The sequence below is a fragment of the Erinaceus europaeus genome, chromosome 1 (genome assembly GCF_950295315.1).
Source record: "Erinaceus europaeus chromosome 1, mEriEur2.1, whole genome shotgun sequence".
Lineage (NCBI taxonomy): Eukaryota > Metazoa > Chordata > Mammalia > Eulipotyphla > Erinaceidae > Erinaceus > Erinaceus europaeus.
In genome coordinates, this window is record NC_080162.1 from 154,658,028 (window position 1) to 154,684,829 (window position 26,802).

The 26,802-nt window shown below is 37.1% G+C and overlaps 1 protein-coding gene across 4 annotated transcripts in view; it reads left to right on the forward strand.

The window, feature by feature from the left end:
• The window catches only part of PXDNL (peroxidasin like), a 515,089-nt gene that overhangs the window by 392,320 nt on the left and 95,967 nt on the right, over positions 1–26,802 (forward strand). For all 4 annotated transcript variants that reach the window (XM_007515968.2, XM_060198510.1, XM_060198505.1 and 1 more), the window contains 3 exons: positions 5,208–5,316; positions 7,350–7,507; positions 9,048–10,551. In XM_007515968.2, coding sequence (XP_007516030.1) covers positions 5,208–5,316; positions 7,350–7,507; positions 9,048–10,551 — 1,771 coding nt within the window. The remainder of the gene's footprint in view (positions 1–5,207; positions 5,317–7,349; positions 7,508–9,047; positions 10,552–26,802) is intronic.

Here is a 26,802-nt window from a genome sequence, read left to right on the forward strand (position 1 = left end):
ATGATAGCTTTCCCATTCTCCAGCCCTCTGGGAGCATGGACCCAGGGTCATTGAGGGTTGCAGAAGGTAAAAACTATGATACTTTAAACAAATAATTATAAGCCAGGAAAGTGGTTCTATTGTACATAATTCAAAACTGCACTTGCCAGAGTTCAGCACTGTGCTCGTTTTATTCTCCTTCTCTTTGCTAAACCAATAAACAATTAAAATAATAATTATAATGATATTAAAATTACAGTGTCTTTACAAATGTATAGATGTAAAACTATATCCCTAAAATTATATTAAGCTCATGTTACTTATAAACTAAAAGTGAGAGTTTACATTACCAAGGATATTTTCTTGTTTTTTTATTGTCATTCTTCTTGTTGTTGTTGCTGTCATTGTTGTTAGATAAGACAGAGAGAAATCGAGAGAGGAGCGAAAGACAGAAAGGGAAGAGAAAGACACCTGCCGACCTGCTTCACCACCTGTGAAGCAACCCCCCTGCAGGTGGGGAGCCAGGAGCTTGAACCTGGATCTTTATTCTGGTCCTTGAGCTTCGTGCCACGTGCGCTTAACCCACTGTGCTATCGCCCAACCCCCTCAAGGATATTTTCTGTGTTACCACATTACATATTTAATGTGCTCTTATGAATCAGTGAACAACTTTTATTTTTTTAATTTTTGTATTTTAGAATTTGCATACTATGCATATTACTTTTTTCCTTTGTTGTTGTGTGCTGCAGAGAAGAGAGAAGGTCCGGAGCGAAGAGGGAACACAAATCTTTATTTGCGCTGGCACCTAAGAGTTGGGTGCTAAAAAAGCAGGTTGGGCCACGTGGAGGTAGTGAAAATGGCCGCCTCATGCAGTAACCTTTCCTGCCTCTGAACACGAAGTGAAGCGCTGGCAAGAGAACGAGGTGTGGAAGAAGAAGGGCTTTTATAGGAGTAGCTTTTGGGAGAATGGGAAGGGGGAGGAGTAACCATAGCACTCCAGGATAGAATAATAACTCTCATGAGAATGGGAGGGGGTAGGAGTAACCATAGCACTCCAGGATAGGATAATAACTCTCATGAGAATGGGAGGGGGGAGGAGTGACCAAAGCACTCCAAATATCCGGGAAATAGACAATGCCCTGAGGGCAAAACATGGAGAAACATGCACTCCGAGAATGTCCCAACTCTCATGGGAACTAGCAGTAGCCTGAGGGGACAACATGGCAGATGTGACTGCATCTGCACAATTTCCCAGCATTCCTTAACACATTTTTGTTAAAAAATGCAAGGAACATATGAATAAAAGAGAATACCTTAGGGGGCCAAGCTTTGGTGCACCTGGTTAAGCTCACACTCTACAGTGTGCAAGGGCACAGGTTCAGGCCCCTGGTCCCCACCTGCAGGGGGAAAGCTTCATGAGTGGTGAAGTAGAGCTGCAGGTCTCTGTCTCTCTCCCTCTCCTCTCTGAATCTCTCTCTTATCTATTCAATAGTACATAAGTAAATACAAATTTAAAAAAGAAAAGTATAGTTTATTGGCAAGAAAATAACTTTTAAATCAGGGAAGCAAGTTTGGTTATCACAGACTATATAATAAGATTCAGAAGGGGAGGTTGGGGTATGGCATCATGCTTTATAGAGTTAGTGCTGTCTGATGTATTCAGTCTATATGTATTTAGGAGATTTTAAGAACAACAATCTGTATTTTCAAGAGGAGAGGCTTGGCATGAATAATTGAGGAATATACAATAGTATATGTAATCATACCTCACATTTCACTTGCAGAGAAAGTGAGAGAGAAAGGCCAGTAGGTACTGGCTTTTGTATAATAATGAAATAAGTGGCAATCAGTCAAGGCGGGTTCCATTGCTTAGTTTCCACTGGCTAGGTGTATATATCTGGGATTTTTATCAATACAAAGATGTTTTTTGGTCAAATCAAATAAAAATCTTTTCTGGAGGAGTTGTCACATTGTCCAAACTACAGTTTTCCAGGAGTGTTTGTGTGTGCGTGTGTGTGTGTTCCTTAACCCTACAGAGTCTCAATTTTGACAACAAGGACCAAAGTTTTTCTTACGTGCTTACAACAACTATAAGCTTGTTAATTTTTTTAAATTTATTTATGTATTTATTTATTCCCTTTTGTTGCCCTTGCTGTTTTATTGTTGTAGTTATTTTTGTTGTTGTTATTGATGTTGTTGTTGTTGGATAGGACAGAGAGAAATGGAGAGAGGAGGGGAAGACAGAGAGGGGGAGAGAAAGATAGACACCTGCAGACCTGCTTCACCGCTTGTGAAGCGACGCCCCTGCATGTGGGGAGCCGGGGCTCGAACCGGGATCCTTATGCCAGTCCTTGTAAGCTTGTTAGTTTTTTTATCAATACATAGAAGCAGCAAATGAAGTTAGTTGAAATAAATAGCATGAGGACACACTATAAATTGATAATTATTTCAGGATATATATGAATGGTTTATAGTCATCTTTGAATTACATTCAAAACTTTGAAAACCATTTTATATGAATAATCATATTTACTAATTGCATCAGCCATGCACTACAGAGAGAAAATGTTATTTTTTCCAATTCATGAGTGAATCAAATGATGAAGAGTTGGTATAAAATTCCTTATGATTATAAATTTTATACAACTGTGAAAACAAAGTTATTAAACAAATAAAATTTGATTAACATGCTAAATGCTGCTTTTATAAAATTTAAATGTTTCCTTAGTCTTACCTGACACAGAAACAGCCTTTTGAGTCAAGAGTATTTCAGTACCATTAGGTACTATGAGATAACTTAATCCTAACACACTTTTCTTTCTTGTTTTTGTCTTCCTTCCTCCCTTCCTCCCCCTCCCTTCCTACCATCCATTCTTCCTTCCATCCTACTTTCCTTCCTTCCTTAATTCCTTCCTTCATTCCTCCCTCTCTTTGTTTTTCTTTTCTTTTTACTTTTCTTTTATTATACTCCAGAGGGCAGAGAGAAATTCAGAGGGAAGGGGAGAGTGAGGGAGAGAGAAAGAGAAACATCTGCAGACCGGCTTCATCACTCATGAAGTGGCCCCCTTGCAGGTGGGTAGTGGGTGCTTGAAGCTGAGTCCTTTTGCATGTAATATGTGTGCTTAACCAGGTGTACCTATGCCCATTCCCTGCACACAACTTTTCTTATTTACAAATTCAAGTAGATCTTCAACTACATATAGTGCACACAGTTACATTGGTCCAATGACAGTAACTGGATAAAAGCACATGGTTCATGCTACTTTCTGTATTTGAGTAAAAAGGAAACTATAGAGAACAGGTCAATGTCTTGATTAAATGATCCAGACAGTTTACATATCCATATAGATAGATTTGATTGATTTCAATTGCATTATTTTCAGCTATACAGGATTAAGTAGTCTAATTCTTCCTGGCTTATGTATGTTTTTAAAAATCATAGTAGGATACATGGTTTCTCATAATCATTATTATTGTATAGATAGATTGTTTAACATGTTAATGAATTTACCACCCTATCCTATTATATGTGCAAACCGCATTGCCATATGCTCATATGTCTTTAACAGCTTGTATATACTAATTGGGTAAATATTTTAATTAAATCATTTTTTAGTGTTATCTTTTCTATTTTTTCCAGGTAATGTTTCCTTCATTCATTGCCCTAGTAATGGCTATGTAGCATATTGCTGGTCTTAACATAAAGCAATTTCCTTGTGAAAATTGTTATACCTATAAATAATACTCAATACTACTGTGTTTTAATATGATATAATATGTAATTCAAAATATAATTGGTAATATAGTAAACACACACCTCCCCCCACACACATACACACTTTGTAATTGTTATCATTGCCAGGACTTTGTTGGTATGCTTCTAAAAACCCCTTCTGTTTCATTAGTTTAATCCCCCCTGCTTAACACTATTCTATTTACATAACCACTTCATTCTATTTACTTAACCGCTGTTAACAAGCACCACCCTCCCTCCAGGGAATTGGTGGTTCAGTGGTAGAATTCTCACCTGTTCTGCCCCCTCTCCTTGTCATACCCTGATTTTCACCAGTCACTTTTCTCTCCACCCTCTTTGCATTGCATCCTGTTCCCACCCTACTGGGCTAGTATATTTATAAGGACAAGATTATTTGTAGTTTTAGTTTTAGTTTAGCTTGGTATAGATTGCGCTGCGTCCTGCATGAATAAAGAGATACTGCGTACAACCCAGCCATGAGTCCTGGGTCGTCTGTTACCCACCCGTGAAGCCAGCCCAGTGAAAACAACAGGACTTCACTAGTCTGGTCTATTTTATTTTATTTTTAGATAGAAAGAGAGAGGAATACAGAGGAAAAATTACTACAGTACCAAAGCTTCCTCTAGGGTAGTAGGGGTTGAATTAGATTCTGGTTTATGCATATACACCTTATTTTAATCTCTTTTATTTCTTAGTTACATATTTAATCTCAAATTTTGAAACTATACTTACTTTTGCTTTCAGTATCGGCAAAGCTAAAAAGTTGCTGTTTTTTCATATATATATATGTGTGTGTGTGCGTTACTTTATATGTGTGTGTGTGTGTGTATATATATATATATATATATATATATGTTACTTTTTAGTACTCCCAGAAATGAAATAAATAATTACATTTTTTGTATTTTCTGACATAAGTCTTAATACTTATTCATGATATTTGTTTAGTATAATTTTCTTAAAGAATAGAGATTTAATATGTTGAAAATTACCAATTCTGTTTTAAGTATGTCTTTGTCTATAATTTCAACTTGACAGAATTGTCACACATTAAAGAGCTATAGAAATAAGATGAAATATTTTATTGAAGCTTTATTAGGTATTTTAAGGAGGTCCTTATGGATAAGATACTTTGTTTTAATGTATAAGATTAAAGCAAGGTGGTTAAAGAGATGAATATTTCATACTTTCTCACAAATGACATTATTGCTAGAAAATTTGAATCTCATTTGCATCAATGTTATAAAAATGATAATATTCCATATAGCTCTTGTTGATACTGAAATGCTTAAAATTCTGTTATTGTTGATGGAAAATACTTCAGGATGATTATGTACTTCTCTGCAGTGCACAGTGTGGACCTGGTATAATATTTTTATTACTTTAAACACATTTTTGTAATGCCATTGATATCACCTCATTCCTTATGTCAAGTTCTATTTGATATTTTTAATCATGGAATTGATTTTCAAAGCAATACAGGGGAGACAAGCTGGTGATGACTTTGTTGAATCATCCATTCTTGATGCTGTACAGAGGGTTGACAGTGCAATTAACTCCACAAGAAGACATTTGTTTTCACAGTAAGAATTTATTTTGTTTTGATTACAAATTGTTCCCACTTCAGTTCTGCTTGTTTTTCGTAATCTCCCTAAACCACAGTAATGAATGAGATAGCCAAAGTGTGCTTTCTTTAGTCCTTGTGCGTGTTCCACCCTGTGGGCTAGCCGTACACTACTTGTCAGCCTAAAAGGGGAAGGTACTAACTTCCCATAGTACCTAAGTAGCATCATTCTAAGCCATAATCCTGTGCTACCAGGCCTTGAAATATAGTGAAATCTTTCAGTGCCATCAGATCTCCTGATAAAGGAACAATGAGGTGCTCTGCAGCATCCAAGTATCTTAAAGAAAAATATGATTGCTGTCATCATAGTCAAATCAAACATACAGATAATCTTTGCAGTTGGTTAAAATGCATGGTCAAGTAGCATTCCTGCTTACTCATAGTTATTATAGTGTGGTAGCTATAGATTCACGTTTTAGAGTCTGAGAGCCTATTTATATTCTTATTGTTATTCTTCACCTCATCACTTTTTATCTGTGTGAACTTGGACACATGACCACACATCTTTGTAAGTCGGGCTTCTTATCTTCAAAATTGGGATAACAATTAGATCTATTTCAAGGATATACTTACTAGAGGATAACTTAACAGGTTAATACAGAATAAAGTGAACTTGCTATCTTGTAAACAGGACTTTATTACTATTAATGTAAAATAAAATCTCTAAAATGTTTACATTATCAGAAATTTAAATATTCTTTAACAATTATTTATTTCAGTTCTACTGATGTATGTAAATTACTGTTATGCTCACCAGTAGGCATAGTACTTGACCTACAAAGGTGAATAAGGTATCAGCCTTGAACTGGTAAGCTCACTAAAAATGCACAATTCCCACCCAGATTCAAGCCTTGCCTATATCACACTAGAGGAAGCTTCCATGCTGTGGTATCTTTCTACTAACCCTGTGTCTTTCTGTGTGTCTCTCTCTCTGAAAATGTTGGCTTCAAGTGGTGAAACCTTGGTGAACAATAACAAAAAAAATCATTCTAGCCTTTCATTTTATTTCTTTTTTTTACCTGACAGAGACAGAGCAATTGAGAGGGAAGGGGAGATAAAGTGACAGTGAGATTCCTGCAGTACTGTTTCACCACTTGAGAAGCTACCCCCTATAGTTGGGGACCAGGGGCTTGAACCCAAGTCCTTGCACATTGAGACATGTATGCCCAGCCGTGATCACCCTAGTCTTTCACAGCTTAGTGAAGGTATCAGCAACTTAAGCCCACCTTATTGTTTAAATAATAGATGTATATAAGGCAATAGGAACAATAGAGGAAGTTGTAGCTTTTCAGAAAAGTCTAGGAGACTCCATAAGAAGACAATGCTTGAGCAGGATTTTAAAAGAGAGTAGGGTTTCCAGGCAATTTTGAGAGAAAGAAAAGAAAATACCAGGACCCACAACTTATTTCAAAGAACTTTCTAAGTTTATTTGGGGACTCACCAAAATTAACTCCCACCTGTATATTGCTTTTTAAAGAAAGATTTTATATGAATCATTAATTCATTAAATTATATATTTTACCAGCTAAATGGGAAAACAAAACAAAACAAAAAAACCAGACAAACAAAAAGCTACAGCTCCCCTGTAAGGCTTATACTCCAGTGGTGTCTTTCTATTCTTTTTCAATTTGGAAATTGTTTTCTTTCTTTCTTTTACTGATTTAATTGGAAATTGTTTTCTAATATGGGGCCAGGTGGTGGTGGATCAAGTTGAGCATACATGTTACAATGTGCAAGGACCCTGGTTTGGGCATCTGGTCTCCACCTGCAGGGGGAAAGCTTTTGAGTGGTGAAGCAGTATTGCAGGTGTCTCTCTGTCTCTCCTCCTCTATATTACCCCTCTTCCTCTAGATTTTTGGCTGTCTCTATACGACAAATAAATGAAGATAGTAAAAAAAAAAGACATGTTTTATAATATGTACACAGCAAGGATGAGATGGACACATTCTGCTATCTTGCCTTGCAAACTGTTATGTCATTTGTCCTATGCAGAAAACCTCGCACTCCTAGCGATCTGCTGGCTCTGTTTCGTTATCCACAAGATCCATTTACGGTGAAGACAGCTAGAGCAGGGGAGATTTTTGAGCATACACTGCAATTGATCCAGGAACATGTGAAGCAGGGGCTCACTGTGGATCTGGAGGGCAGAGGTCAGTGTACTTGTTTCTATCCATAGGTACACTGTACAATTACTTCAGAGTGTCTTTGATAACTTCTAAAAGTCCAGAATGTCTTTGATTGTTAATAATGCCCTAAGATATCCAGGTCATGTTTCTGTGTTATTCCAGAATAGTACTTTATCAAATGTTGTGACTAGTTAAGTTTGAATCATACTAAGTATGACTCAGCCAAGGTCAGAGCTGTGGCAAGTCCAGTCAGTTCTACATCTTTGCAGGTGAAGGACAGGTCCACTGGTATTTCAGCATGCCTGCACTTTCTGCTTATACATCTCTTTTGAAAATAGAAATGACTTTCATGAATAACTTAGTTTAAATTCAAAACTGGAAAATAAAGGACATTCAGTATCTACTAAGATTTAGCTCCACAAAAAATATGCATCTTATATTTATGGTTTTCATCACTAAGCTGAACATATCTCCTCTGATAAAGTAAAATATGTTAATATTGTTACAAGAAAAAAAATAGTATGCTATTCTACTCCTCTGTCCTTGTTTATCCAGCTCATTTCTCCTCAGTATTAGCTTGCCATAAAAATGTGCACAGTACCCAGGTCTTAGTATAAGGAAGACTATGCTTCTATCAAATATTGAGATATCCAACAGTCCAGTCAGAGATCAGCTTCCACAGATACAGGACAAATGATCCTGGTTTCATTAGCCAGTTTCTGGTGACTCACTAGGGATAATAACTTTTAGCAAGCATGGTAGTGAATAATCTTTACTGATTTGGAATAGTACTGCAATTTGAAGCTATTTTAAAGCATAGTAAATTGGGCTGGGGAGACAGCTTAATAGTTATGCAAAATACATTCATGCCTGAGGCTCCAAGGTCCCAGGCTCAATCCCTAGTCCCACCATAAACCAGAGCTGAGCAGTGCTCCAGTTTTTCTCTTGGAGTCTCAGTCTCTCTCTCTCTCATTAAAATAAAATAAAAATAATATTAAAAAGACAGAAATATCTGGATTGTATTTTTCATCTCTAGCATGTGGTAGCTTGAAGGTCATTGCTTAAGCTGTTCATTTTAAGTATCCTATGGGCTAAAATCCATGGGATCCATATAGGTGTGTCTGAAACTTTGTCTTTTAGGAGGTCCCAAAATGAAAGAAATCATTCTCAAATGTGAAAACACACAAACAAAGAAAAAAACACACACATTTACAGTCCTGTGACAAGAATTTTAAAAAATTAAAAAAAAAATGTTACCTGTGTTATATTTATAAGGTCACAGAATATGGAAGGAGTTTGACTGGAACTGGAATTTGCTTCTTCCTTTTTTGTTTATTCTAGCAGTTAGGATTCTAGCTTATTAAATAGGCACCACTAAGTAATTTCCTTATCTTTCAAAAACTTAAATGACCTATTTTAAAAAGAACTTTTAGTTTTGATCAAATGAAATGTTGTTGGATATTAGAAAGATATTTATCTGGCCTGTTTCCCTAAGCATCTGGGATGTGAGGGTACCTTCTGTTCCTCCACGACACGGTTATGAACTCACCTCTCCACCTTTCAGAATTCCGCTACAATGACCTGGTGTCCCCGCCCTACCTCAGTCTCATCGCTAATTTGTCTGGATGCACAGCCCACCGGCATGTCCCCAGCTGCTCTGACATGTGCTTCCACCAGAAGTACCGAACCCTGGACGGCACATGCAACAACCTGCAGCACCCCATGTGGGGTGCGTCCCTGACAGCTTTCGAGCGCATCCTGAAACCAGCCTATGAGAATGGTTTCAATTTACCCCGGGGGGCTGGCCGCCACACCCTCTCTGCTCGAGACCCCCTGCCCCTTCCCAGGCTGGTCTCCACAGAGTTGGTGGCCACAGCGACGGTCACCCCTGATGACAGGTTCACCCACATGCTTATGCAGTGGGGTCAGTTTGTAGACCACGATTTGGACCACACGGTGCCTGCATTAAGCACAGCTCGTTTCTCCGATGGCCTGCCTTGCAGCGCCACTTGCACCAACGACCCACCTTGCTTCCCCATAGTCATTCCGCGCTCGGACCCCCGGGGCACCCATGCTTCCTGCATGTTTTTTGCACGCTCCAGCCCGGTATGTGGCAGCGGCACGACTTCCTTGATGATGAATTCTGTCTATGCTCGGGAACAGATCAACCAGCTTACAGCTTACATGGATGCTTCTAACGTGTATGGAAGCTCAGAGCAGGAATCCCACCATCTCAGGGACCATTCAGCACCCCGGGGACTCCTGAGGACAGGTGTACCTTGGGGTCCTTCAGGCAAGCCCTTACTACCCTTCTCTGTAGGGCCCCCCACCGAATGCACACGGCCTGAGCAAGACAGCCGCAGCCCCTGCTTCCAGGCCGGAGACCACAGGGCCAACGAACAGCTGGCTCTCACTGCCATGCACACCCTATGGTTGAGGGAACACAACCGGATTGCCTCACAGCTGTCCTCCCTGAACCCCCACTGGGACGGAGACACAGTGTATCACGAAGCCAGAAAGATTGTGGGTGCTGAAATTCAGCACATCACCTACAGCCACTGGCTACCCAAGATCCTGGGAGCCCCTGGCATGAGGATGCTGAGGGATTACCAGGGCTATGACCCCAATGTCAACGCGGGGATTATTAACTCTTTTGCAACTGCAGCCTTTAGATTTGGCCACACGTTGATCAACCCTATAATTTACCGACTGAATGCTACCTTCGGGGAAATACCTGAAGGCCACCTTCCACTCCACCAAGCTTTTTTTTCACCTTCTAGAATAATTGAGGAAGGAGGAATAGATCCACTCCTTCGTGGACTTTTTGGAGTAGCTGCTAAACTGCGCATGCCTTCTCAGCTTCTCAACCTGGAACTGACCGAGAAGCTGTTCTCCACTGCACACCACGTGGCCCTGGACTTGGCTGCCACCAACATTCAAAGGGGACGAGATCATGGGATCCCACCTTATGCTGACTTTAGAGTTTTCTGCAACCTATCTGCTGTCCAGAACTTTGAGGATCTTCAGAATGAAATCAAAGACCCAGAGATTCGACAGAAACTGAAAAAGTAAGTTTGTAAATGTTGCCTGAATTTAAACATTTTTTATAGAGCGGTCAGAGTTGAGGGACTTAACAAATTCAATTTTTTAGGAGCCTTTTGTGTGGATATTTGATCTGTGTGTAGTCATTAAAAAAAGGAAAAGGTTTGATCTTAAAGACTTTCCAGAGACTAAAATCTTCCTCAATTCCTTTACCCAGTTCTCTCTTCATTTCCTTTATAAATGCAAATACTAGTTACCTGATATTAGCATGCTAGCAATGGCAGAGATTGGTATGGGTGGTTCAGTTGTGTTCTATGATAATCGACATCAGTTGCATTGGATCGACCTTCTCGTGGTGCATCCCATGAGTACCCATTCATTGGGGAAACTGACGATCCTTCCTAGCCGACTGAATCCACATGGATCCCAGTCACTTTCAAAGCCAGCAACAAGCAGCTCCTGACAGCTTTTAACCTGACGCTGTTGACTGGCTACGGAAGAAGGGCAAACACTAGAAGAAGAAGTTCTGATTTAAGCATTTCAACTGACAGATTGCATAGATTTTTTTAAGGCAGAATAAAGTAGTGAAATGGAGAGAAGTTGTTATTATTTTGCTAAATGAATAGATCTACATCAGAATTTAAGCCATTAGCTTCACACTACATTAATAATAATTAGTGTTATATGAGTTTTATTTTCTCTGTGGGTGAGATTTATCCTTGAGATTCCAAGTATAAATCATTTCCAGGAAATAGCTATAACTATCACAGTCCTATAGGTCTGCTGGTTGTAATGATGAAATAGTGCCTTCATGATATGCTTGGTGAGAAATCCCATATTCATCCTTCTGTGTCTGAATTATTTCACTTAACATGATTTCTTCAAGCTCCATCCAAGATGAGCTGAAAACAGTGAAATCACCAATTTTAATAGCTGAGTAGTATTTCATTGTGTATATATACCACAACTTGCTCAGCCACTCATCTGTTGTTGGACAGATTTTGCTTCCAGATTTTGCTATTACAATTGTGCAGCTATGAACATAGGTATTCAGAAATCTTTTTGGATGGGTGTATTTGGTTCCTTAAGATATATCCCCAGGAAAGGAATTGCAGGATCATAGCGTAGGCCCTTTTCTAGCCTTCTGAGAGTTCTCCAGACTGCTCTCCACAGGGGCTGGACCAATTTACATTCCCACCAGCATTGCAGGAAGGATCCTTTATCCCTACAATTTCTTCAGCATTTGTTGCTGCTACCTTTTCAGCTGTACAATGTTCTCACAGGAGTAAAGTGGTATCTCATTATTATCTTTATTTGCATTTCTCTGACAGTCAAAGACTTGGAACATTTTTTTATGTTTGACAACCTTTTGGATATCTTATGTGGTGAATATTCTGGTTTTGTCCTCTCCCCATTTTTGGATGGGTCATTTGTTTTCCTGTTGTTGTTTGGTGATCTCTTTCTATATTTTGGTTATTAGCCTCTTGTCTGATGTATGACATGTAAAGATCTCCCATTCTATAAGGGCTCTGTTTGTGTATTGGTTTCATTTGCTGTGCAAAAGTCTTTTAATTTGATGTAGTCCCATTTGCTTATTTTTGTTTATCTTCTTTCTAATTGGATTCATATCATTGAAGATGCCTTTGAAATTTAGACAGAAAATAGTTCTTCCAATATTTTCATATAAGTATTTGATAGTTTCTGGACTAACATTCAAGTCCATGATCCACTTGGAATTTACTTTTGTGTTTAGTAAAATATAGTGGTTCAGTTTCATTCTTCTGCATGTTTCAACTCAGTTTTATCCAACACTATTTGTTGAAGAGGCTCTCCTTTTCCCATTGAATATTCTGGGAAGCTTTGTCAAAGGTTAGATGTCCATAGGTGTGGGGGATTATTTCTGGACTCTCAATATAGTCTTTTCTTTACTGTTTTAACTTACAAGTGTGGCTTTAGGAGTTTGTTTCTAATACATGTCAGTCACTTTTGCAAAGCAAACAGCATATACCAATGAAACCACAATAGTAGTACTTACTGGGTACAATAGAAACTATAAAGTTTAACATAACTAGGACACAAGAGGTTAAGATTTGTGGACAAATAAACTTATGATGGATTATGCAATACTAGTAGTATATTAAATGTTTCTTAGGAGGAGGGTACATTATCTGTATTGAATTAAGCTGTTATATCAGTATTTAAACTGCTAAATCAATATGTTTCTTTGTTTTTCCACTGATGCTTTGGTCAGCTGGTTAATATTCTCATTAGTTTCATTTGTAAAGAAGCTGTTCCAAACTGTATCTTATAATGGTAAGTTTGTTCTGAAAAAGGAATATCCATGGGCCTGCCCAGTGGCACATCTCGTTGAATGCACACATTACCATGTACAAGGATCTGGGTTCAAGTCCCTGGTCCCCAGCTGGAGGCAGAATGCTGCATGAACAATGAAGCAGAGCTGCAAGTGTCTCTATTTCTCTCTCCCTCTCTGTTTTCTCCTCCCTTATTAGTTTCTCTCTGCCCTATCGGAGAAAGAAAAGGAAAGAAAGAAAAGGGCTACAAGTACAGTGATTTTGTCATATAGGTGTTGAGCCCGAGTGATAATCCTGGTGGCAAAAAATAGTAAGTTGTCATGTAAGCGTATTATTGTGCAGTGGTTTGTAGTTTGTGACTGACAACAGTTTTGCTTGTTTGTTTGTTTTTGCCATCAGGATTATTGCTGGAACTCAGTGCCAGCACTAAAAATCTACTGCTCCCAGAGGCCATTTTCCTTTTATTTATTTTTTTTCCATTTCTTTATTGCCACTAGGTTTTTCTTCTTCTTTTTTTTGTATTTTATTTATTTTTGAGAGAGATGCAGAGAGAGAAAGACACAGAGGTAAATATCAGAGCACTGCACAGCTCTGGCTTATTGTGGTGTGAGGGATTGAACCTGGGACTTTGGAGTCTCAGGCATGAGAGTCTCTTTGCATAACCATTATGCTGTCTACTACCACCCTTTTTTTCCATTTCTATTATACTTGATAGGAAAGAGAGAAATTGAGAGGTGAGGTGAGATAGAGAGGGAGAAGGAAAAACACATGCAGATCTCCTTCACCACTTGCAAAGCTTTCCTCCTGCAGGTAGAGAGCAGGGGCTCAAACTTGGGTCCTTGTGTTTGCTGATAGGCATGTCTAAACAGGTGTTCCACTACCCATTTTTGACTCCTCTTTACAAGATGTCTTTTACACACTTTATTTTACGTAATATTTAATTAAGTTATGTAGTCCAAATCACAAATGTTACTGTAACTAGTAAGTTTTGTAAATTGTTGGCTCCTACTCACTTCACTTAATCTCTTCTGGATCCAAAGACTCATAGCCTTTGCTGAAGAATTTGTGAAATATACAGTTTTTCTTTTCCCCTCTTTCAGTGCTAAGAGCTGTGGGTATTTTTTTTTAATCAAGTGTTTAATTTCAAAGGACTTGTCATAAACACCATATGAACATATACTATGAAAGGAAGGAAGGAAGGAAGGAAAGAAGGAAGGAATGAAGGAAGAAATGCTTTTAGAAAACTATAGTGGTTATCTTGGGTGGGTGGGTGGCACAGAACTTTGGTGGTGGGTGTGGTATAATCTTGTAAATTACTATTAAATCACTTACTTAAAACTTTTAATGATCTCCACTTAGGACTTACTGAGCATCTTGGACCTGAGGTTGAAAACAAAAAACAAACAAAAAGAAAATATACTATTCCTTTTTATAAACTTGTTATTGCTTTTAAAAAGTCATATTATTTGTTCCTTTTTATTTTTTGCAAAGCATAATGAACATAATTTGAAGTTTAACTGTATATTGAGTGGTTGACAAATTCTCAAACACAAAAGAGGTCATTTCAAATCTCTTTTACAATTCCTTTTGAAAAAACATCATATGTATATTTTGTGGATATTGTACTTTTCTTTAGTAAACGCATGTGTTCTTGTCACCTATTATCACAAAGATGTGCTTTGCATAGGGCTTTTTAAATTTTTTTTCTGTCTTGAGGGATTACTGGTTTATAATTAACAGTAAAATACAGTAGCTGGTACATATGTAACATTTCTCAGTTTTCCACATAGCACTCTAGTCCTTTGCCACCATCACAAAGGTGATGGACCTGGAATTTTGTTCCTTTCACTCTCCACCCCCCACCCCAGAGACCTTTACTTTAGTGTGATACACCAACTTGCATAGGTTTTTTAAAACAGTGTTTATTAATTAATTTATTTTATTAATGAGACACCCAAGTATTGATATGATTTGTCATGTGTGATGCAGGGATTGGACCTAGGACCTATAATACCCAAGTCCAGACATATGCCTAAATTAAAAGAAAACTTAGCTCTTATTGTATTAATTGGCTTACTTATATGCAGAACATATTGCTGGTTTTATAGTTTCCTCATTTGTAGATTCTCAAAAATTTCCAGAAATTTAAGTTTCTCCTATTTTCCAATCTTTTGTACTAGGAAGTCAGATTATGTGTGTTCTCTCTCTCTCTCTCTCTCTGAATTTGAAGAACATTGGTCCTTTGTGTCATGGTTTGCTATTCTCTTTTATCACAATTTCTAATTCTTATCATTTTGTATGTTTCTCAACATTCATTTTTTTTTACCTGGCTTAAAAGACTTTCTGTTAATAATAACCTTTCACCTTGAATAGCATCTGTAGAATCAAATTCAGATGTAGTGAAACATATTCTTGTGAAGGTTCTCCAGACTGCTCCCCACAAGGGATGGACCAGTTTACATTCCCACCAGCAGTGCTGAAGGATCCCAAAACCTCTCCAGCATTTGTTGCTGCTGTCATTTTTGATGTATGACATTCTTAGAGGGGTGAGGTGGTATCTCATTGTTGTTTTATTTGCATTTCTCTGACAGTCAGTGACAGTCATATGTCTGTTGGCCTTTTGTTTCTCTTCTGTAGTGAATATTCTGTTCATATCCTCTCCCCACTTTTGAATTGGGTCATTTACTTTTCTGTTACTAAATTTGGTGAGCTCTTTGTATATTTTGATTATAAGCCTCTTGTCTGATGTATGACATTTAAAGATATTCTTCTGTTCTGTGAGGAGTCTCTGAGTGATGGTTTCTTCTGCTGTGCAGAAGCTTTTCAATTTGATGTAGTTCCATTGGTTTATTTTTAGTCTTCCTTGCAATTGGGTTTGTATCATCGAAGATGTCTGTGAGATTCAGATGGGAAAGTGTTCCACCAATATTTTCCTCTAAGTATTGGATAGTTTCTGGTCTAACATCCAGGTCCTTGATCCATTTGGAGCTGACTTTTGTTTCTGGTGAGATAAAGTGGTTCAGTTTCGTTATTCTGCACATTTCAACCACGTTTTCCCAGTACCATTTATTGCAGAGACCATCCTTTTCTCCATGTAGTAGTTTGGATCCCCTTATCAAAAATTAGATGTTCATAGGTGTAGAGGTTATTTTTGTGCTTTCAATTCTGTTTCTCTGCTCTATTTTTGTTCCAGTACCAGGCAGTTTTGATTATGATGGCCTTATAATATAGTTTGAAATCTGGGAGTGTGATGCCTCCATTTCATATATGACTACTATACAAATATGATAGTTGCTATGAACCTCACCTTGTAGAAAACTATAACAAATATACATAACTAAAATTTCACCTGGTTTTTTTTGAGAATTTATTGATTCTTAAAAACTGTTTCTGGATATTTTTCTTCCACTGATTTTACAAATATTGTTTTATCACCACTTCCTCCCCAGGGCTTAGCAGGTATATGAAATGATGTTCTCCTAACACTATGTCCAAATAACTGCTCCACATTTAACACTATCATTTACTGTGAGTCATTAATGGCTGAGTGTCTTTGTCTTTATTCCTTTTGTAAGGAATATTTTGTCCTTTCATTTGCTGAAGCTACTGGTAAAGTGTTGTCAGCAAATTTCTCTCTACCTGTTATCCTTGCTTCATTCCACTTAGGGTTTAGTTTTCATTCCCCCTAACTGTCCTATCTTCTACTTTATACATTCAGTGGCCTGGAGATAGTTGTTTCATAGTTTCTATTTCCAATACAATCTCTCAGGGCATAGCAAATAAGTGAATCTTAAATGTCATATATTTTCAAAACTATATATATATATATATATATATATATATATATATATATATATATCCTTTATTGGAGGATTAATGTTTTATAGTCAACAGTAAATACAATAGTTGGTACATGCATAACATTTCTCAGTTTTCCACATAACAGTACAACCTCCTCTAGGTCCTTTGTCATCCTTTTCCAGACCTGTATTCTCTCTACCACCACCCCAGAGTCTTTTACTTTGGTTTAATACACCAACTCCAGTCCAGGTTCTGCTTAGTGTTTCCTCTTCTGACCTTCAAAATAATATTTTTTAAGTATGCCCCATTATGCAAATACAGAAAGTCATTATTTGACGTTATATGACATTTTTTTCAGAGCCTTCTCTCCCCTGGGCCATTTTCATCCCTTTGTTTTCTGCCTTTCTAGAGAACATATTTAATGACAAGATTCCAAGAGTTTAATCTTACTTGGTAGCAGATAAATTGTCCAATTTATCTTTGAATGCCCAGAGATACTACAAGATCTCACAAAATATATAAACTCTATGGACACTAGAAAGTTCTTTAGTGAAAGCATAGCCTAGCTGACTTGTTGCAGTGTTAAGGGAGTTCCAGCTTAAAAAACGCCCATGTTCAGCGGGGAAGCAATTACAGAAGCCAGACCTTCCACCTTCTGCAACCCACAACGACCATGGGTGCATGCTCCCAGAGGGATAGAGAATGGGAAAGCTATCAGGGGAGGGGATGGGATATGGAGATTGGGTGGTGGGAATTATGTGGAGTTGTACCCCTCCTACCCTATGGTTTTGTTAATTTATCCTTTCTTAAATAAAAAATAAATAAAAAAAAAACTATGCTCAGTTCAAACCTCTTGGTCAGATCAAGTTTTAATAAATGAAAACTAAGTTTTTGCACTTGTCTACATTAATCTAATTTTATATACTCAGTGGCTTTAATCAGTTATGATGTATTATAATTTTATATACAAATAAATGAAAAGTCAGAACAGAAAAAGCATGTGTGTGTCAGATTCTTGGATTACCTTGACCTCAATTTCAAAAAGTTAAAAATTCATTCAGTCAACTCAATAGCCCTGCAACAAGGAAAGAATTAAAGCAAATAAAAAATGACAAGAGACCTATTACAAAATAGATTGTCATTCAGTAACTGCCAAAGCTTCAGATCCTAGAAGGTAGTTCATATCATTTATTTAGTAAAAATCAAATACAAATAATTAGTTCAATACCACAAAGTACTGGAATTTCATCACATTTAATTTACCGTCAGTTTTTGTGGGTTTCATAGTCATGAGTTTAGTAACTGTGTCTAAGCAATGGATAAATATATATCAAGGAAAGAATATAAATATATTTTATATATGACTATATATGAAAATAACTTTATTCCAACTTTTGAAGAAACTAATATTACTAGGTTATTTTATATCTATAACAATTCAAGTATAAAAAATCCTTACCAGTGTAATATCACAATTTAACACTTTCAGAAATGAAGATACTATAACTCAATATTAGTTGTTTATAATGTGAAAACAAGAACTATACCTTATAATGAATAACCTACACAGAAATTATCTCAATTTTAAATTCTTTAAAAAAATTAGTTACTTATTAATGATAGATAGAAGGAGAGATAGAATGAGACCTTGACATCACTCTGGCATATGGGCTACTGGGGACTGAATTTGGAATATTACTCTTGAGAGTCCAATGTGTCTTATCTACTGTGCCATCCATTAGACTATCACTTGTAAATTTTATATTACAAAAAGGTATACATCTGAATACACTATAACATATTTTGCCTAAATTTCCAAAGTTTGACTAAAATGAAATTAAAAATTTAGTATGTTAAAGTAATATGCAAGAAAATGCATGCAATATATATATACCCATATATACTTACCTACATAACCTGAAGCATAGGTAAAGTGATGTGATTATTACCCCAGTGTAGACAAGGCACATTTCATCACTTAAAACACCTCATGTTCTTTGCAATCAATCTACCCACCCAGCCATTTCTCAGCAATCACAGATCAGACTTTTTGTTGTATAGTCATTTTGTCTGTCCTAGGAATTCACAAGTATAAAAAGAATCATACTGTATGTACTCTTTTATGCTTGACTTGTTTTTCTCATCATAGTATTGAAAATCCACATGTATGGCAGATGTTTCATAGATTATATGCTTGCTGTTAGTTATGAGTAGTATTGTATGAATTTACAGACATTTCCTTATTTACTTACCTGCCTTATGTGACCACTTAAGTCTTTTTAAATGTCCATTTATTCTGAATAATGCTATGATAAATACTGACATCCAAGTCTTTTTGTAGTCTTATGCATCTTTTATCTACTGAGCTAAACATACTAGCATAATTTCTAGGTCATTTGGTAGTTCTGTGTTTAACTCTAAAAAGATAAATTGTTTCTGGAAGTAGCTGTCATACTATTTGCTGCAAACTAGCAAAAGAGTTTGTTTCTTATTAACTTTTTAACCTTCAGTTTGGGTATTTTCTACCCATTTTTCCTTCAATTTCACTCCCTTTCTTTTGCCATCTTCATTCTCCTCTTGCATACATTAAGTGAAATTTTCATTTCAGTTATACTGAGCCCCAGAATTTCAAGTTATTTGGTTCTCAACTCCCTTTTGAGATTTTCCTAGAGGTTAACCCATACAGAGTGTGCCTTCTGGTATTAGGGAGGTTGCTAACAGTGGTATGTGTGCCTTACACGAATGGAGCTCTGGGTTCTATCCCTGGTACCATATGAGAGAGCAACAAAGATAAAACAAGTGAAAATCTGTGAATGGCAGAACAGTGTTCTAGTTTCTGTTTCTTATTTAAAAATAGTTTCTTTGCTGTAAAAATTTGTGAAATGATAACATTCCTAGGAGCATGATATTTTGGATGAATTAGGTGAAGTTTCTTTCTTTCATTCATGACACACTCCCCCACTAATTGTCAAAAATGATGTTTTGTCAAAAGCCATTGAACAAACTATTGAATATTTTATTGTATTCAAAATACTCCCTCTTTGAAGTTATTCACATTGTTCATTGAGCTTCAAAATGATTTTTGATATGTTAAATATAGAAGGTCTGTCTGTAATAATCATATTTCTGTACTTAACCAAGACCCAGATAAGATCTACTATATTTCTAATTTGATGTTGAATAGTTTATTCTAGAAGCATATACTCAACTACTCTGCTTTCTAAGGTGGAGATCAGGTGAGCTTTCTTACTTCACTGAATTTGTACTTCACAAGCAGTGAAGTAGGTTTCAGGTATCTATCTTTCTCTCCCCCTTCCTATGTCTCCCTCCTCTCTCACTTTTCTGTGTCCTATTCAATAAAATGGGAAAAAATGGCCTCCAGGAGCACTAGATTCATAGTGCAAACACTGACTTCCAGTGATAACCCTGGAGGCAAAAAAAGTAAAAGTAAAAGGGCAAAATAATTCCAGAAATTTATATCAAATTAAAAAAAATGAAGGTATTATATATGATAAGATGAAAAAAGCCATAGGAAATATTAAAAAGCATTAGAAAATGCCATACATTTTAAAAAATTTATTTAATTTATTAGTGACTTAATAATCATTAACAAGATTGTGGGATAAGAGGGGTACAATTCCATACAATTTCCACCACCAGAGTTTCACAACCCATGCCCTCAGTTGAATGTTTCCCTATGTTTATCCTTCTGGGAGTATGGACCAAAGATTTTTATGGGGTGCAGAAGGTGGAAGATTTGGCTTCTGTACTTGCTTTTCCACTGGATATGGGCATTGACAGGTCAGTCCATACCCCCAGCCTGTTTATATTTTTTCCTAGTTGGGTAGGGCTCTGAGGAGCTTGGGTTCCAGGACTCATTGTTGAGGTCATCTGCCCAGGGAAGTTGGGTTGGCATCATGGTAGCATCTGCATTTTGGTGGCTAAAAAGCATTAAGTTATAAAGCAGAACAAATTGTTTAATAATCAGGAACCTAAAGGTAAGAATATAGCTGATGAAATTTGGGGGTCTTCATATTAGAAGCATCTAGGAAGTCTATTTTAGATTTATTCCAAGGTGCCATTCACTTACTAATTTTTGTCTTAGTCTTGTAGCTAACATGCAGGTGGGCTGAAAGTATTTTTTAAGAAGATAGTGTCAGAGTTGGGAATAGGACTAGAAAACTGGATCAGGGCATAGAGTCACTCCACATAATGGGAAGAGTATATAAATACTGTTAACTATAAACTTCATAGATCTGACTTAGGGACCATGTCTATCCTGACTTGCCACATGAACCTGTGCATCCTCTGTATCCCTTCTTACATGAATTCACATTCCATGGTCATATCTAGGAACATTTTAGGATGCACTCATTTCAGGGCCAGTCTTCCTCAATTGGCAGAGTATGTTGGCCCAGTCTCCCTTCGGAGAGTAGTACAGTTTCTACCATTGTTGTTCTACATTGAAGGCAAGGTCCTGTGGAGACACACAAGATGTCTTATGATACTGTTCTTGATGGAGATGACAGTGATAGTGTACAGAGGGATTTGCTAGAGGTTGAGGTCCATCATATATGTGTAGGAATCTCAGAGTGCCCTGACTAGGGCTGGCTCCAGATGGGGTGACCTGGTAGTGACCAAAAGGGCCAATATGTAAATATGCTGGTCTTTTGCCCTTATCCAGCTTTTATAGTCCTTACTTTATCTGACAGGGTTGGACTTAGAATGATTGAGGGAAGTGAAATAGGATGTAGGTGAGGAGGGAATCTAGGTCTAAGTAGAAAATATTTGATTAAGTACATTATGGTGCTTTTTTTAGGTCTTTCTACTTGCTTGCTACACTGATTGAGTCACTGTAGACTGCTGTGCACTTCTGAAATATTAAGTCACCTATAATCATAGACCAGGGAGACCAGAAGCAATCAGTCTTGTTGGTATATAAGATACAGCAATTTGTAAATAGCATTAAATGACATAAATCATGGTAAGGTCTTGTATGGAACCTCTGGGACTCGGCTCATTTTTCTTTCATGCTTCTTTTGATCCATACCATTTTATACTCTGTCTGCTGATCTCAACCAAGTCAATGCAACCAGTGCCACCTTGACATGGTTCACTTTGGACTGTGTCCAGAGATGCCAGGCCTAGATGTCAACCCTCCAGCTCTAATAAGGTGAGATCTTTCCTAGCTCATAGGACTCCTGGCAACATTATAGAACCTAGATATAGACCAGGGCACATGAGATAGCACACACATGTGCAGATATGCATAAGTTAGGAGAAAATTATATCATTTTAAAAATGTGGGGGCCGGGCAGTAGCACAGTGGGTTAAGTGCACATGGCACAAAGCGCAAGGACTGGCATAAGGATCCAGGTTCGAGCCCCCAGATCCCCACCTGCAGGTAGGGGGTCGCTCCACAAGTGAGGAAACAGGTCTGCAGGTGTCTTTTTTCCTTTCTCTCTGTCTTCCCCTCCTCTCTCAATTTCTGTCTGTCCTATCCAACAACAATGACAGCAATAACAACAACAATAAAGATAACAACAAAGATAAACAACAAGGGAAACAAAAGGGAAAAGGTAGCCTCCAGGAGCAGTGGATTTGTAGTGCAGGCACTGAGCACCATCAGTAACCCTGGAGGCAAAAAGAAAAAAAAGGATAGAAGACTGTGTAAGTGTGTTGCAAGTGTATATGATTTATATATATTTGCATTGTATATACACTTAAGACAGTCTTTTAAAATTTTTTCTTGTCTTAGCATCCTTAGTTTGAGCATCATCTATACATTTGTCTCATAATTATGGCTTGTGTTTCTAGATCTGTTTTACTGTGTATCATCCTGTTGAGAGTTAAATGTCCTTTTTCTTTTCCTGTGACACTTCTTACAGTAACTCTTGCAAACGAGGTTTGGTAATGGTGAACAACTTTAGTTCTGGTGTATGTGCTACTCTTTTGCTTGTTATTTCATATTTGAATTATAATCTTGCTGGTAAAGTGTATGTGGTTGTCAGTTAATGACCTTTAACTTTGAGCATTTGCTATGTTTTTTCTTATGTGGATTAAAATTCATTTCACAGTATTGTGTATTATATTTCATCCATTTTGTAGAAATTTTTGTCTAGTTCAGTTTCTTCACATATTAGAGATTGTTGCTGTATTTTTTATAATACACAGTGGCTTGCTTGAATGTTATTCAGTTTTATAGTATTTACATTTAAAGGAATTTTGGGGGAGAAAAATTAGGATGACCTAAGGAAGTAGTGTGTAACAGCTCACCAAATAGAGCATTTGCTTACTTTTCAAAATATTTTCTTATTTATTTATTTAATAAAGAGACAGAGAAATTGAGAGGGGAGAGAAATATAGAGTGGAAGAGAGGGAGATTGAGTAGGAGAAGGAGAGAGAGAAAGACAGAGACCTGCAGCACTGCTTCATCTCTAGAGAAACTTCTCCTCTGCATGTGGGGGGTAAGGGGCTTGAACCTGGGTCCTTGCACACTGTAAGTACATTCAATCAGGCACACCACTATCTGGCCCAGAGCATTTGCTTTATCATTCATAAAGACCTGAGTTTGAGTTTTGGTACTATAAGGGAATAATATGAGAGGAAATAGGTTAGCATCCTGGATGAAGGTTATCTCTACTGTCCCTTTTCTTTCTCTGTTTCTACATCTGTTAATGAAATAAAAACAAAAGAAGAAATTATGTTTATGAGGCAGCTCAATGTTACCCTGTATGCAAGAGACTTTGAGTCCATCCTCTAAATCTATTTCTTTCTTTCTTTCTCTCTTTCTTTCTTGGTTCTTATATCTATTTCTTCTTTGTTCATTTCTTGTTTTCATTTTCACTTTTGAACTCTGGTTTATGTCTCTGAGTCTTCTCATGATTGTGCTACTCTGATTTCCTGGGTCTGAATTAGAAAAAAAAAAAATGAGAGGAAAGCCAAGGAGTTTTATCTTCCAGTTTTTTTTTTTTTCCTCTTGGTTACATTGCATTTCTCTGAAATTACTATGGCTATTTCAGGGAGTGGGGGGATTAAAATGAGATTAACTGGAAGGGGATGGAAAATACTGGAGGATATCATTTATAGGAGGTACTTAAGAAGCAAGACTAGAACGATTTCAGGAACCCATGAAATCACTGGAGAGTGCAAACATGTTTGGCTCCTGGACAGAGAGGAGCCTAGGGAGAGATTAAGTGGATGGTAACAGTCTGGCAGTATACCAGTTGACACACCACATCCAGTCTGTTTCACCAACAAAAAGATGGCTGCTTTATCTCTTGGTCAGGAGTCAGTGATTAAACTAAGAAGCCTACTTACAGTTTAAAAGCCCTCAGGTTCCCATAGCCTACTAGGAAAAAAAAAAAAGAACAAAAGAGGTTTTTAAGCCACTGTGCTCCAATTCAGGGATTAAACTACTATTGAAACAACTGTCAATTTCCACAACTGTGAACCTTTTAATTACCTTACTTAGACACAACTCAATCCAGGCAAGAATGATCAGTAATTTGGAAAGTACTGAGAGGGACCTCATAACATACTATATAGAATGGTTAAACCAACAAGAAGAAATATTGGAGAAATGAACCAGGACAAAAGTCCAGCTAAAAGCCCCCCAAAGGTTGAAGAACAAAATACTGAGGTCAACATCCAAACACTAGTTAAGGAAATAATCACAGGAGTGAGTAAAGAGTTTGAAATAATTGTCATCAAAATGCAGAAACAACAAATGAGACTGTGCTATAAAACACTAATTATCTCAAAGTTATTAGAGAGCTGAAAGCTGAAATAGCTGAACTAAGAACACAACTAGTTGAGCAAGCTAAAATAGCATCAGAACAGCATAACGAAATAGATTAACTCCAGAAAACGGTAGAGGGGAGAAAGACTAGAATAAATGAGGCTGAATACAGAATTAGCAAGATTGAGGATGAATTAGAGACAACTAAGAAAGAAGTAAGAGATCTCAAAAAGAGATTAAGAGATACTGAAAACAACAGAGACCTATGGGATGACTTCAAAAGAAATAATATATGTATTATTGGCTTACCAGAGGAAGAAAGAGAGGGAGGGCAAGAAAGCATTCTTCAGGGCATAATTGCTGAGAATTTCTCTAGTCTAAACAACGTCAAAGACATAAAGGTTCAAGAAGCCCAGAGAATCCCAAACAGAATTACCCAGACTTAAAGACACCAAGACACATCATATTTAGAATGGAAAGGAATAAGAAAAAGAAAGGATCCAGAAGGCTGCATGAGAAAAACAAAGAATCACCTACAGAGGAAAACCCAGAAGATTAGCAGCAGACTTCTCCACAAAAAAAAAAAAAAAAAAACTACAGGCCTGAAGAGAATGGCAAGATATCCATGGAGTGCTCAATGAGAAAGGCTTTCAACCAAGACTACTGTATCATTCTGTCATTCATACTACATGGAGGTATAAAAACCTTCTCAGACTAGCAACAGTTGAAAGAATCAGCTATCACCCAGCCTGCCCTGAAAGAAGTTCTGAAAGATCTCCTATCAACAGTCAGACCACCATAAATATGCCATATATGAGAACACTCTAAAAATCAACAAGAATGGTGTTAAAATATCTTCAATCTTTGATATCAATAAATGTCAATGGCCTGAATTCACCTATTAAAAGACACAGAGTAGGAAGATGGATCATAAAACACAACACAACAATATGCTGTCTGCAGGAAACCCACCTAACTCAACAAGACAAACACAGACTCAAAGTGAAAGGGTAGAAAACTATCATACAAGCCAATGGCTCACAAAAAAGGGATGGAACAGCTATTCTCATATCTGACATGATAGACTTTAAAATAAATAAAATTTAGAAAGATAGGTTTGGGTACTACTTAATGCTCAGAGGATCAGTCAATCAAGAAGACTTAACAATTATTAACATCTATGCAGCCAATGAGAAGCCATCTAAATATATCAAACATCTACTAAAGGAGCTATAGCAACATATTAATAGCAACACTGTCATAGTAGGGGACTGCAACAACTCATTCTCAGACCAATATCTCTGATGAACATAGATGCTAAAATATTGAACAAAATTATAGCCAACCAGATACAGCAATATATTAAAAAGATTGTTCATCATGACCAAGTGGGGTTTATCCCAGGGATGCAAGTTTGGTTTAATATATGTAAATCAATCAATGTGATCCACCACATCAAAAAAAGCAAGACCAAAAACCACATGGTCATATTAATAGATGCAGAGAAAGTCTTTGACAAAATACAACATCCCTTTATGATCAAAACACTACAAAAAATGGGAACATATGGAAAATTCCTGAAGATAGTGGAGTCTGTATATGGCAAAACTACAGCAAACATCATACTCAGTGGTGAAAAATTGGAAGCATTTTCCCTCAGATCAGGTACTAGATAGTGCTGCCCACTATCATCATTACTATTCAACATAGTATTGGAAGTTCTTGCCATAGCATTCAGGCAGGAGCAAGGAATTAAAGGGATCCAGATTGGAAGAGAAGAAGTCAAACTCTCCCTATTTGCAGATGACATGATAATATACATAGAGAAACCTAAGGAATCCAGCAGGAAGCTTTTGTAAATCATCAGGCAATACAGTAAGGTGTCAGGCTACAAAATTAACATGCAAAAGTCAGTGGCATTCCTCTATGCAAGTTAGAAGAAGTTGAAATCCAGAAATTAATTCCTTTTACTATAGCAACAACAACAATAAAATACCTAGGAGTGAAACTATCCAAGGAAGTGAACTACCTGTGTACTGAAAATTATGAGTCACTCCTAAGGAAATTGAAAAAGACACAAGGAAGTGGAAAGATATTCCATGTTCATGGGTTGGAAGAATTAACATCATCAAAATGAATATACTACCCAGAGACATCTAAAAATTTAATTCTATCCCCATCAAGATCCCAACCACATTTTTTTTAGGAGAATAGAGCAAATGCTACAAATGTTTATCTGTAACCAGAAAAGACCTAGAATTGCCAAAACAATCTTTAGAAGAAAGAACAGAACTGGAGACATCACACTCTCAGATCTCAAATTGTATTATAGGGCATTGTCTTCAAAAGTGCTTTGTACTGGAACATGAATAGACACGCTGACCATTGGAATAGAATTGAGAGCCAGAAGTAAGCCCCCAAAC